Here is an 11,760-nt window from a genome sequence, read left to right on the forward strand (position 1 = left end):
GTTTATACATTTTTATGAAGTCTACTTGATCTCTCAGAATAGTGTCATTAGTGCGAAAAATTCTTCATGCGTCTGTTTGTTAAAAAAATAATAATAATAAACCTTTCAAATGTATTAGTTTGCTCGTTTTTTTTTTCGTTGTATTCGTACACACAGAAAGATAGTCTCACAAAATAAAAGTACAATCTCACTGCATGGACACGAACGAAGAAATGCTTGCTTCTCCTACGGAATTGTTAGCAATACAATGATACATCCCGATGTGTTTTTCATCCAGCCGAGCCAATTGCATCCAAGATGTTCGCATAAGGGGCTCTGGGCCCTCGCTCGTATGTACTGTCGCCTCGTGCTCCTCTCCTATGAATAAAACAAATTACTAAATTCTGTAACATGTCATATTTGTATAATTATTCAGCAATACATAACGCGTAAGTTTTAAGACAAACTTAAATACTATTAAATGCTATTGCCAGATGTATTTTAATCTTGTTCTTCCGACATTCTATCAATTATATGTAGAACAATTTGATTAATTTGTATATTTTAATCCGCGCAACGCAAAAAATATTTTGCAAAATATTTTACTTCAATACTATTAATATTGTATCATTTTACCTGGCAATTTTATCACTCTTCTTCCATCAGCCGAATGAAATTCCCAAAAGATATCCGGCACAGGAAAGCCCTTTGCCTCGCAATTGAGTGCGACTCGTTGACCAAAGGATGAGACAACATCTTCCAAAGTTGACAGAATCCAAGGTCTACTTTCACAAGGACCGAGATGTTGCAATCTCAAGGAAGATGAGTTCCTGAGTTTCATCGCTTCTTCGTGCAATGCGCACGGCGTCGGGTAAGTTTCGTTATTGCTACCGCACGCCGGGCTCTGTTCCATACAGACGCAGGTTGCTTCCGGAGCATTCTGCATAAAAATTCAATCTGTTCGTTTCTGTTAATTACATGCATCGTTACCCCTATACTATAAAGGTCTATCCAGACAAACTTACATAGCGCATAAACATAAGCATAAGAGAATTGATTGGTCTATATACATGTGCATAAGGAAATAGACCAATTTATTTCTTTATGCATATGCTTATATGCACCTATGCAAATTTGTCTGGATTGACCTTAAGACGTTGTTATCGCCATTTTTCTTATTCCTACTGTTTTATTCCCACTTTACAGACAGAAAATGGCCATCATCTGATATTTAGAGACAAAACAATTTTCCCATTTTACTACGGAGAAGTTAAATCGTTTGTAGTTGGTAAAATGGCACTTTGTGTGCCAGCACCTCTTCGCTATATACTGAGAATTTCTATGGAACTGGCGCAAACACCACAAACAGACTTCGCGCGAATTGTCTTCATAGATAGCTCGCTTAAGGAAAATAATTAGTGATCGTTTAAATAGTTCAATGTAGGGTTCAATGTAATTAAGTAGTTGATGTAAAAATGATTAGGTATTTATATATGCAGTTACCCGGAACGACCTTTGAGAGATGGTTCCGGCTATTTAAATACGGCTCCTACCCCGGTTAAGACCATATAGTGAAAAGTATTCTTATCCAGCCCGCGTCTATCATAAACGGTCTGCCTGATTGTTTGATTGCATGACGTGTGTGCGCATATATTCTCACAATGCGATCACGGCCCACGGTGCACAAGACGAAATTAGATGCGAAAAGGCCAGCGCGGAGCGGGTCAGCGACCGTAAGTCGCCGGTGGCTGCAATCTTGGAGCTACGTTAGATCTGACTGACAACGTAGCACAGTGGGTGGATGATATACGCGGGTCTACGTTAGATATCGTTTGCGCAATGACGCGCGATTCCCATTTTTGTGTCGAACTAACCCAGAAAGCCGGAGCTCTCATTACCGAGCTCATTGAGACCGAGTGATCTAGAACGTGATCCCCTTAAATCTAATTGGGAAAGTGAATTTATCACTTACGGAGGTGATAAATATCGCCCGTGATGACTCGCTTTCTTAGCTTCGTGCAAATTCAACGAATGTTCTTTAAAGAAATCCGCTCTTTAAAGAACTCTATTACGACAACTTGTAAACTATATACATGCAAAATTTATTGAAAGCAAATAGATATATAATAAGTAATAATTCTATGATAAAACAACTGGTGGAATGTCGTATTGCTTTTGTTTAAATTAACTTTCAGACTAAATTCTATACTAATATATTACATGGACGATTAAGTGTTGTCAGCGCAATACCACGCACATTCGTGTAAGTTACTGTTGGACGATCGTTTCACTACACTAATAAAAAACTGTACACGATCCAAACACGTGATCAAAACAGTTGTCGTACATAGATATGTACCGAGTCCTTCTTTAAAATTCGATAATTCAATAATATAAAGTTCAATAATATAAATAATATACAGTTATGTTTAAATGAACGAAGCAAATAACAAGCAACAAATTTTATAGAAATTCGCGTACGCAACTAAATTGAAAATTTCAGAAGTGACGCAAAACACATTCATGACATGCATATTCTTCGTATTGTGGAGAACGACTTTATAAATTTTGCTTTTCGAATATTAAATATTAAAATAAAATTAATCGTATGCTTAAAGATCTCATTCAACTTTTGTAAGCACGAACAGCGTTTCGTACCGTACCGTTTCTTGTAGATCGGAGCGCAACTCGCATAGATAATTTCTTGCGCAGTATCCGTCGTTACGGCTCTTTGAAGATAAAAGAGGGATGCTCACGTTCCAGCATGGTTCGCCAAGGAGACGGGCGCACAAACCGGTCTCCGGACAACATCCACAAGGATCAGGTACCGAGCCCAGCAAGCATTTTCCAGAATTCTCTGGACATCTATATACGTACGATGAACAATAAAAAATATATTATGATATCTACCTATATAAACTTAAAAGTAAGCCATAGGGCTTACTTTTAAGTTTACAGTTATAATTTAAGAAGAAAAATGGTACTTTCTTAAAATTATTTTAAAAATTATTTCTAAAGAGTACCACTTTCCTTCCTAAATTATAATTCTGTAATATAAATTAAGAAAAAAATATAAATGGATATATACACAGAAAAATCGAAACTTTAGATAAGGCATTCTTAATGCTGAATCATTAATTATTTCCTCTGCAAACATCTACAATTCCTCTATGTTACGCTACAGTCTTCGATTATATCCAGTTTTTTCTGCGACCGCGTGTACCTGTAATATCCACACTCAATGCAACCCTCTGGTTGCGCTTTCTCAGTGACACTCTTATTTTCGATAGTTCCTGCGACAGCAGGAGCACCTCGTCGGAATGTTGCACAGAACACCAACACCGTCAAAAACGTGAACGGAAACGCTCTCCGGCACGTCATTTCGCCGACTGACAGAAAGCGCGAGCGTCATTCGCTATATGTCACTCCTGGTGTGATGGGGGAGGTTGAAGCGTATATATCGCGTATATTAAAAAAGAAAATGTTTGCAAGGGAATTACCGCTATATACATACTTTACGAGATATTTTATTTAATAATCAATTATTTGTATCTTATAGATATAAATCGCCGAAAAAATATCCTAAAATATGATAAAATAAATCTATATTGTTAAAATTAATATTCTCTCCTGGTAGGCGGTTCGATGCATTCGTTGATATATCATTTATTTATCGTTACACATTGTTTTACATTCGATGTGTATTGCATTGTATCATGAGTTTCGTATTTGGAACAAAGCGTATAGCTTACAGGCTATTGACCAAGTTTATATTTCGTGCTAACTTAGATTGCAAATTTCTAGAGTTACGTACAAGTTTTCGCTTACTTATATGTGCGTGGATTTTGGTTCATCAAATTTTTTATTTTATTTTATTTTGTCACAAGCTCAAGAGAATTTCACATAATTATAATCTCAGATATTTCCAGCAGATTCTCTTGCGTAACAAGTAACGACGGTAAAAGGCTGAACCGGAGGACCAGGTAACGGCTAGAAGAATCAGTAGAGCGAAGGATATTAGTGCCAACGGGCTTGGTACGAGAGTCGAATAGCCGATGCCACCAAGATTAGAAAACACATCGCAGCATGCACTCACGCTCTTCTTTTCATTTGTATGCGCATATGCGCTCAATGTTCCCTCCGACGTGCAGCTGACACCTACTGGATGCACCACACCACGTGTCACATTGGTCCTTTGGTGATAACATAAGGTAGAGTCAACATCAGTCTCTAGCATATTACACAACTAAATTAACAAAACAGATTTCCGGAGTTCTTCAAAATTTTTTGAACATATATAGAGATTTATTTTTCTGTGAATCTCAAATGTGTATGTTGTTAAAATTGACATAACTAAAAAGTTTGTAATTTTATAATAATGCCTCCATTTTTTAATGAGCCACATAAGTAAATTTGTATAAAATATAAAATATAAAATGTTAAACATTATAAAATTAGATGTACTTGCTAAAATATATTAAAATTTTTGTATAATTTATTTTTTTTAACGAGATCTCTGTAGAGAAAAAGAGAGCTTATATTGATCATCAAAATACTAGCTCATCAATTTTTGAAATTGTCTAAATTTATTAAAAATACTTAAACTAATTAATAACTTTTCTCTGTATTAATTATAGAAATATCTTATAGATAAATATTCTCTCGAAATTTAAATTCACAATTTTCTCGTTTCTATTTATCGTTGATTACTTTAAAATATAACAAATACGAACGGTAATTTCGATTCACGGGGTGAAACGGGTAAGTTCCTCGCTAGACGACGTAGGTGAGGAAGATTGAACAGTCGCGAATCGTAGAAGACGGTATTTTTGAAACGCGTTCAATCGTATTACGCGATTTTTCCAAGGTAAACTACGAGCATCTATCGTATCTTCCCTCAAGGCTCCACCATTCCTACGTTGTCTGTCGATCCCACGTGTCGGTGTGGTTGCCAGGATGCTTATTGAAATCCCCGCCAACGGTTCAACACGTGCCTGCGGAGCTTCGCGAAGAATAACACGCTACGTCGAAGCAGCGTTTTATTCGTATAAATTCTTTACCCGACTAAATGATTTTATACGACTCGATAATCTTGCCAAAACAAGATTTCTAGACACGTTTCTGCCAGTGGGCGGATATTCCTCCTGGAATGCATAATGATCGGGCTCCGTACCGCTGTTGGACGAAGCGGGGGTAGGTGAAGTGTACCACGAATCCTTCGAAGATTTTTCGATGGTACATTCTTCAAGAGCCTCCGCTGCATTTTCAAAAGCGGTCTCATCTCTTTCCTCCGACACGTACGAATCGGGATCGACAGACTTCGAAGGATTTGTGGTCTCTGACAAATTAATAAACGTCTTTGACTCTGAATTCTGATGCGTATATCTCTCGTTTAGTGTTAAATTGCGATCTTTATCGGTGTATTTGGATCCAATCTCGGATCCAATACAATCTGCATAACAAACAGTCACGATCTTTCTTATTGTGTAACTCTCGTCTCTCATTGCCATTTTGTTTACTACCGATGCTACTCTCCGAGCTCCTATCGCCAGTAATCCCACGCCAAGACTGACCTGTACAGGGCGAGGAAGGTCGACCGGCACGCTCGGTGCAGAACGTCAGGTTTTTGCAAGGTGTCGGAGTAACACGACAAGGCGAAGCGGTCGAAACCGGCCGACAAGGTGGGCAGGATGGACACGGCGAGCATAGATCCTTGAGTGGAAGGGGTCGTCGACACTTGGCGGACGTGCATGGACCGCAGGGTGGCGGCGGACACGGCTGACAACGCGGGCAGTAACACTTGGGACTCGGCGGTAATCGAGGGGACGGACAGCAGAGACGCGCGTTGGGACACTTGGCCGTCGTTTTTGGGAATCTTCGTTCGCTGGGTGGACAGGCGCATTCCGGGCTGGACGGACAGTCGCAGGAGCACTCGTGAGCAGCGCGCGCGTCCACCTGAATCGGCGGCGGGCAGTTGCAGCCGCGCGGCATCGGTTGGCACAGGCAGCAGCGACTCGCATTATTATACTGGCAACTGCAGCTGCGTTTTTTTAGGATAGATTTCCGGGCACAGGGCTGAAGACAGTCGGACGCCCGATGCGGCGAAGCTTGAGGATATCTGCATTGCGAGGGGCAGCAAGACGAAGCGGTCGACGCGCAATCCGCGTTTATGGGAGAGTTATAGCGGGTCGATGGACGGCTACAGTTTGGCGGCGGGCAACCACCGCCCGCTTCCCGTTTCAGAGATTCGGGTGATGGCGATTTATCTGCCGGTGCCACTTCCGATTTGCTTGCCCCGCCCGCTAAACGACGGCTCCCACAGCATTTCTGTCGAAGATAGAGGAATCTGACGACAGTTACAAAGCGAGGCGCGAACTTATCGCGCGAACCGTATAGCTGCCGGAATCGGCGTCTTAAAAATGCTGTCTGTTTGTGAAAATTGCAACGTAACACGACGACGTCTTTCAAATCGCGTCAAGATAAATGTAACGAACACTTAATGGCCGTATACATTAAAGTTACAGCAGTCAAGTTTAGGTCGCATTTTAAACGTTTAACATTTTAAACGTCCCAATTACTGTGCCATTAAAGTCTGTATACAAATTAGTTTGGCCAACTTTACGAATTTTACCGAATAATTAAGAAACTTTGAAACGCTCGCCTACTTCTAACTATACTATACTAATTTACATAAATCGAGTGCGCCAACTAACCGCGCTTGAATTAAATCCTTGCGACCTTCCTGTCAAATTTAATTAAAACGTATACAGAATATCATAAGCATTAACTGTGCTATTAGATTGTTCATTCTGCACTGGTTAATCTTGCTACTCGGTCTCAGTTCGTCATGAACATCGACTACGTTTGAATTCAAATGGATGATATTTTTAAAAATATTTTATTCAAATATATTTGTTCTGCATTAGATGCTTCGGAAGTTAATTATTAATGTTGAAATCATTACTAAAATTATTATTAATATTAGAAAGAATATTTTTAAAGCAAGAATTGGGTAAAAATTGAGCAATCTTAAACTAGAATAGCGGGATTAAGTAGATCTTTTGTTTTCTTCGCACCGACATTTACTTTAATCTCCTCTCGCAGTAAATAGTTGTAAAATTTACTACCTCAAAGAAATCTCAAGCATTTTAAAGCGTATCTCAGCAAGGAATCTACCTCGGTGTGTACCTGACAGTCCGACATAAGTAAAATGGTACCGGAACACGGGGCCGTTGGTGAAAGACACGGTCGGCACGAAGCGACAGTTCTGCTGCGAACAAAATGCAACACGGCACAAAATAAGGAAATCTAATAATTCTTTCAATATCACTGAATATAAAAATATATTCGCTTAGCGTTCATATTCATTCGAAAATTCTTTCCCTGTGAAGAAAAATAAAACAGAGAGAGCAACAGCGACGCTACAAACGGACAGTGCTTTCACGAAAACTGAGATAAGCACTAGCTCCAATTTCCTCCAAGCTGTTGACCCTCAATAAGTTTACTATAAAACATCACGGATGTCGCACACGGGCAACATTTTTCTTACGCACACCAAAAATCAGCCAGAACCAAAGGCTGTTGAATTTTACAACGTGCCTTAATACAGAGTGTTGAAATACCTGGGAACGAGAGTAACCGATATCGTTTTGTTATTCGGAAACGAGAAAAGCGAGCAAGTGTTCTGGACTGATGTAAAACGTTCATTTTTATCGTCTCGTCACACGCAGGACGATGTCGGTTTCTCGCCCACGTGTCCACCCAAGATATCGATATGCTGGACCATCGCTATTTGCCTACCACGATCGTCTGCAGCCGCGGCACTTGTACGCTTGCTGGCGACCGTAATCGCTCCATTGACGGCGTAGCTCGGCGAAGTTATTCAACCATCGGCAATTCGGTTTAGGTGGCACGTTACTGTTCCAGATTTCCTCCTCGACACACTGACACGGACCAGGACACGCGCCCGTCGCGGCGGTTCCAGTGGGCCGCAGACCACTGCAAGCGACGCAATCCGGGCATCCTACGTTACTTTGGCAATTACACGAAGATATGCGCGTCTCACAACCGCTCTTGCCTGATGCACAACTGTTTCCTGCATCAAAATATTGCCGGCTAAAGCCATCCATTTTCGGGATATATACGAGTTAGGGATTAGGAGATATTCAAGAAAGAGGAAATAAAATTTTCTCAGTGATTTTATAGAATCTCTCAGTATTCAAAGTATTTTGTTGCTAAAAAAAGGAATACATTTGCTTAGTTATAAAGTGAATCTCTTTGAAGAATATCTTTCAAAAGCAAACTGCACGTTTTCGAATCATGCACATACATTCTCGGGATATATATACGAGTTATATATATATATATATATATATATATATATATATATATATATATAGGGATTAGAAGATATTTAAGAAAGAAAACACGCGAAACTCTTACAAAAAGGAATACATTTGTTTAGCTATAAAATAAATCTCTTTGAAAGATATATTTTGAGATATATTAAGCTGCACGGTTTTTGAGTAATGTACAATACATTAATTTCTTAACGAATTTTTATTGTGTTAATGATTAGCTTTTATGACAACAAAAAATCACAACTTTCATAAAGCAATTCAGTAAAATGTGAATAAATTAATGTCACAGAATGACTATTAATGAAAACTATTAACATTCCTCTTTGCTTACACATAGTTAAATTTGTAGTGTTAATTATACTCAATTTGAGTCATTTTTAACCATTTCTATAAATCGCCACTGCTCCTAATACTCAACAATTTAACTAAAACAATGTTAATTTAACTAAACTAATGGAGTTAAAATAATACTATTTTGTTAAAGTAATAAATTTCGATGGTAGTTAAAAATAATAAAATGTTATTTAACTCAAAGGTATTGGTTTAAATTTTTTCTTTTAATATTTAACAATAATAAGTAAATAATAAATACCAAGTGTTTTATCAATATATATTAATTAAAGAAATTAATTAAAGATATATAATGACATATATAAACTATTGTTATTATTTTAAATTTTTGAAAAATTGAAATCGCTACCATTTTCCTTATGATATTGGCTATTTAATTTGTCTATACTAACCACAGCAACCGGTGCTAGAACATCGTCTCTTACCATCAATTTCATCACAGAAGGACATATTGATTTTTCTTCGAGATGAAATCTAGTTCCCCGAAAATGAGAGAACTTCGCGCGAGTATGCCATTTACGATTTGGAATAGGTAATACAATCGACGGGAACATTTGCACCGTTTTGGCTTACATTTTTGAATGGTTTTGAATTCTATCTCGCCGTTTTGGTTTATTAATTTATCGGTGACAAAGTGTGCTTCAACATGTGACTAAAGGTGTGAAGATCAACGAAGATCGATTGCGAGTGATATGAATATATTCACTTATCATCATCATGTTAACATAATTTCTTTAGTTGCCATAGAAGCAAAGTGTGAATTATATAATTTATGAATTATTTATATATGACAGATTAAAAGACTTCTTTTTCACCTACTTTTATATAAAATTATATTATGAAAAATGTAAATATAGGTATATTATGTAAAAATTGAGTAAAAGATTATAATCCATATGATTTTGCATGTAAATCTTACATAAAACAAATATTTCTCGCAAAGCACATACACAAGTACAAGATAGATAGCGTTAATAACGTATTAATTAAAAATTATTTAAAATTAAAATATATTTTTCTTTTTGATTTCGTTGCGTCTGTAGTAACGTTATCTACATTATTACAACAAGATAAGTGCATAACCCAGTATTATCGACGATTTTTGTGCACAGAGTTCGGTCACTTCGGCACTAGATGACGAATGTGCAAGGAGTCATGTAGGACAGCTGGGCAGTGTCGTCGTCGAAACGTCAAAACAACGATTGCAAATTGCAAGGTGGAACGACTGCTGGCAGCGTGGCAGCTGGCAGAGTCGACGATACGAAACGAAAAGGAGAGAACGTGCCAGCGATGACAATTCATAACTTGTACATCTTTTCGAAAACCGGCACGTTGCTGTACTATGCCGAGTGGAACAGATTAAACAAGTCGGGGATAACGAAGGAAGAGGTAAACATGCAAGTTTGTGTGTGTGTGTCGATTAAAGAAACTAATCCGGTGTGTCAACAATGTTATGACATGACACCCGCAGGGATGACTGAGCCGCACAGTCATATGGGCTTAGCAAACTCACGGACCCGAGCTCAATACAGACAGTCACTATACATACGCTTTTGTGAGGATAGCACAATGAATGGTTGAGGAAAAGTCAATGTAGAAGTAGATATAAAATTAAGAAATCTATCTGTGTACTTTGTTAAGTTGGACAGGCTTAAGAAAGTCAAAAACTTAAAGAAAAAAAATCTTGTTATGACAGACAGCGACTTATTTGCCATTGTATTAAAATTTTCTAAAAAGTAAACCGATTGTGAAAGAGCAAGATGTGTACAAATGTAAAAGATAATATATGTCGATTAGATATTACTAAAAACAATTACCAGAAATGTATTTACAATTTAGGAAGCGAAACTAATGTATGGGATGCTGTTTTCCATAAAATCATTTGTAAGTAAAATCTCACCGTTGGATCCCAAGGAGGGGTTTCTGTATTACAAGACGAGCAAATATACGCTTCACTACTTCGAAACGCCATCGGGTCTTAAGTTTGTCTTGAATACCGATAATGCAAGTCAGAATGCCAGAGAATTGCTGCAGCAATTGTACAGAGAAGTAAGATCACGTACCTGTTTCGCCTGATAAAAACGCAGGTTTAGGTACGTCTACGTAATCGCATATTTTTCATTTTAGGTCTACTTGGAATATGTAGTAAAGAATCCACTCTGCCAATTAAATGAACCTATACAAAGTGAATTATTCAAAATAAAGGTAGATGAACTGTTCAAAAAATCGCCTCTATTTCTAAGTCGATCGTTGTAGGTAATAATATATAAAGATATAAAATTTTTATATATAAAAACGAGTTGAATTTTTTTTAACAATGAATCAGATAATACCAAATATCACCTAACGTATTCACTCTTTAAGTTTCAAGAGTTTATGTTGCTACGTCAAAATATCAATTGGGACAATGGTATACATAAAGCTATGCGTTAAATTTCAATATTAAGTTACGATGATGCTCAATGAATTGTAAATTTTGAACGCAATCTTGTCTCAGTTTTCTTGCAGCAGTTTATTTTACTTTCCAGAGAAATATATACACTTGTTACAATAACGTGTAAAACGATATAACAGTGCTTATTTAAAAGATATATCTGTGCTGTACAATATTAATGACAGGCAAGTACAGGCAAATTAAATTAATACAGATTTATATATTATTTGTAAATGCCAGTACTCTAAACATACTAAGTAATAATCCTAATTAATATTTAGGGTTTTTGTATGATAAAGTATGTAGTGCAATAGGCATTCGGAGAGTCACAGATATTTCAGCATCTTAAGCAATATTATCATTATTATATAAGTCATCATCACATGTTTTAATAATTTCAATTTTAAAAAAAATTAAAAAAACTGTTGGACGATAAAAATATATAGCAAAATACTATGATACATAGTTAGTAAATATTGTATAATGTATATTATATATTTGCAGAAAAAATATCATTTCTCGAAACTGTAATTATTCACAGTCCGATATGAAATCATCATCATTTTTGTGCATATTAATACAAAATTTTTATATAAACATAGATAGAAATCCACATTTATCTTGTTATAAGAATTA

General features: G+C 37.0%; 3 protein-coding genes across 3 annotated transcripts; 1 reads left to right on the forward strand and 2 right to left on the reverse strand.

Moving 5' to 3' along the window:
- Positions 1–83: 83 nt before the first annotated feature.
- On the reverse strand, positions 84–3,886 carry LOC143895926 (insulin-like growth factor-binding protein-related protein 1). Its single transcript, XM_077403422.1, has 4 exons — positions 3,203–3,886; positions 2,643–2,844; positions 616–919; positions 84–357 (listed from the first exon to the last, which is right to left on the reverse strand). The coding sequence occupies exons 1-4, from the start codon at positions 3,358–3,360 to the stop codon at positions 188–190; spliced, it is 834 nt and encodes a 277-aa protein (XP_077259548.1). The 5' UTR covers positions 3,361–3,886; the 3' UTR covers positions 84–187.
- Positions 3,887–7,019: 3,133 nt separating this feature from the next.
- LOC143895930 (uncharacterized) lies at positions 7,020–9,794 on the reverse strand. The gene is made up of 2 exons (XM_077403431.1): positions 7,780–9,794; positions 7,020–7,249 (listed from the first exon to the last, which is right to left on the reverse strand). Exons 1-2 carry the CDS (start codon positions 8,106–8,108, stop codon positions 7,108–7,110), a joined length of 471 nt encoding a protein of 156 aa, XP_077259557.1. The 5' UTR covers positions 8,109–9,794; the 3' UTR covers positions 7,020–7,107.
- Positions 9,795–9,944: 150 nt separating this feature from the next.
- Bet5 (blocked early in transport 5) lies at positions 9,945–11,754 on the forward strand. Its single transcript, XM_077403432.1, has 3 exons — positions 9,945–10,079; positions 10,530–10,739; positions 10,818–11,754. The coding sequence occupies exons 1-3, from the start codon at positions 9,981–9,983 to the stop codon at positions 10,944–10,946; spliced, it is 438 nt and encodes a 145-aa protein (XP_077259558.1). The 5' UTR covers positions 9,945–9,980; the 3' UTR covers positions 10,947–11,754.
- Positions 11,755–11,760: the final 6 nt, after the last annotated feature.

The sequence above is a fragment of the Temnothorax americanus genome, unplaced genomic scaffold (assembly GCF_048541705.1).
Source record: "Temnothorax americanus isolate GAGA-0224 unplaced genomic scaffold, ASM4854170v1 Scaffold17, whole genome shotgun sequence".
NCBI lineage: Eukaryota > Metazoa > Arthropoda > Insecta > Hymenoptera > Formicidae > Temnothorax > Temnothorax americanus.

Coding starts and splice junctions, on each gene's coding strand:
- LOC143895926 (XM_077403422.1), bottom strand. CDS start 3,360: ATGACGTGCCGGAGAGCGTTTCCGTTCACGTTTTTGACGGTGTTGGTG. Junction 2,845..3,202: donor ATTGAGTGTGGATATTACAG/GTACACGCGGTC, acceptor GTACGTATATAG/ATGTCCAGAGAATTCTGGAA. Junction 920..2,642: donor GCTCCGATCTACAAGAAACG/GTACGGTACGAA, acceptor ATTTTTATGCAG/AATGCTCCGGAAGCAACCTG.
- LOC143895930 (XM_077403431.1), bottom strand. CDS start 8,108: ATGGATGGCTTTAGCCGGCAATATTTTGATGCAGGAAACAGTTGTGCA. Junction 7,250..7,779: donor CGCGGCTGCAGACGATCGTG/GTAGGCAAATAG, acceptor TTTTGTTCGCAG/CAGAACTGTCGCTTCGTGCC.
- Bet5 (XM_077403432.1), top strand. CDS start 9,981: ATGACAATTCATAACTTGTACATCTTTTCGAAAACCGGCACGTTGCTG. Junction 10,080..10,529: donor CGGGGATAACGAAGGAAGAG/GTAAACATGCAA, acceptor TTTACAATTTAG/GAAGCGAAACTAATGTATGG. Junction 10,740..10,817: donor TGCAGCAATTGTACAGAGAA/GTAAGATCACGT, acceptor TTTTCATTTTAG/GTCTACTTGGAATATGTAGT.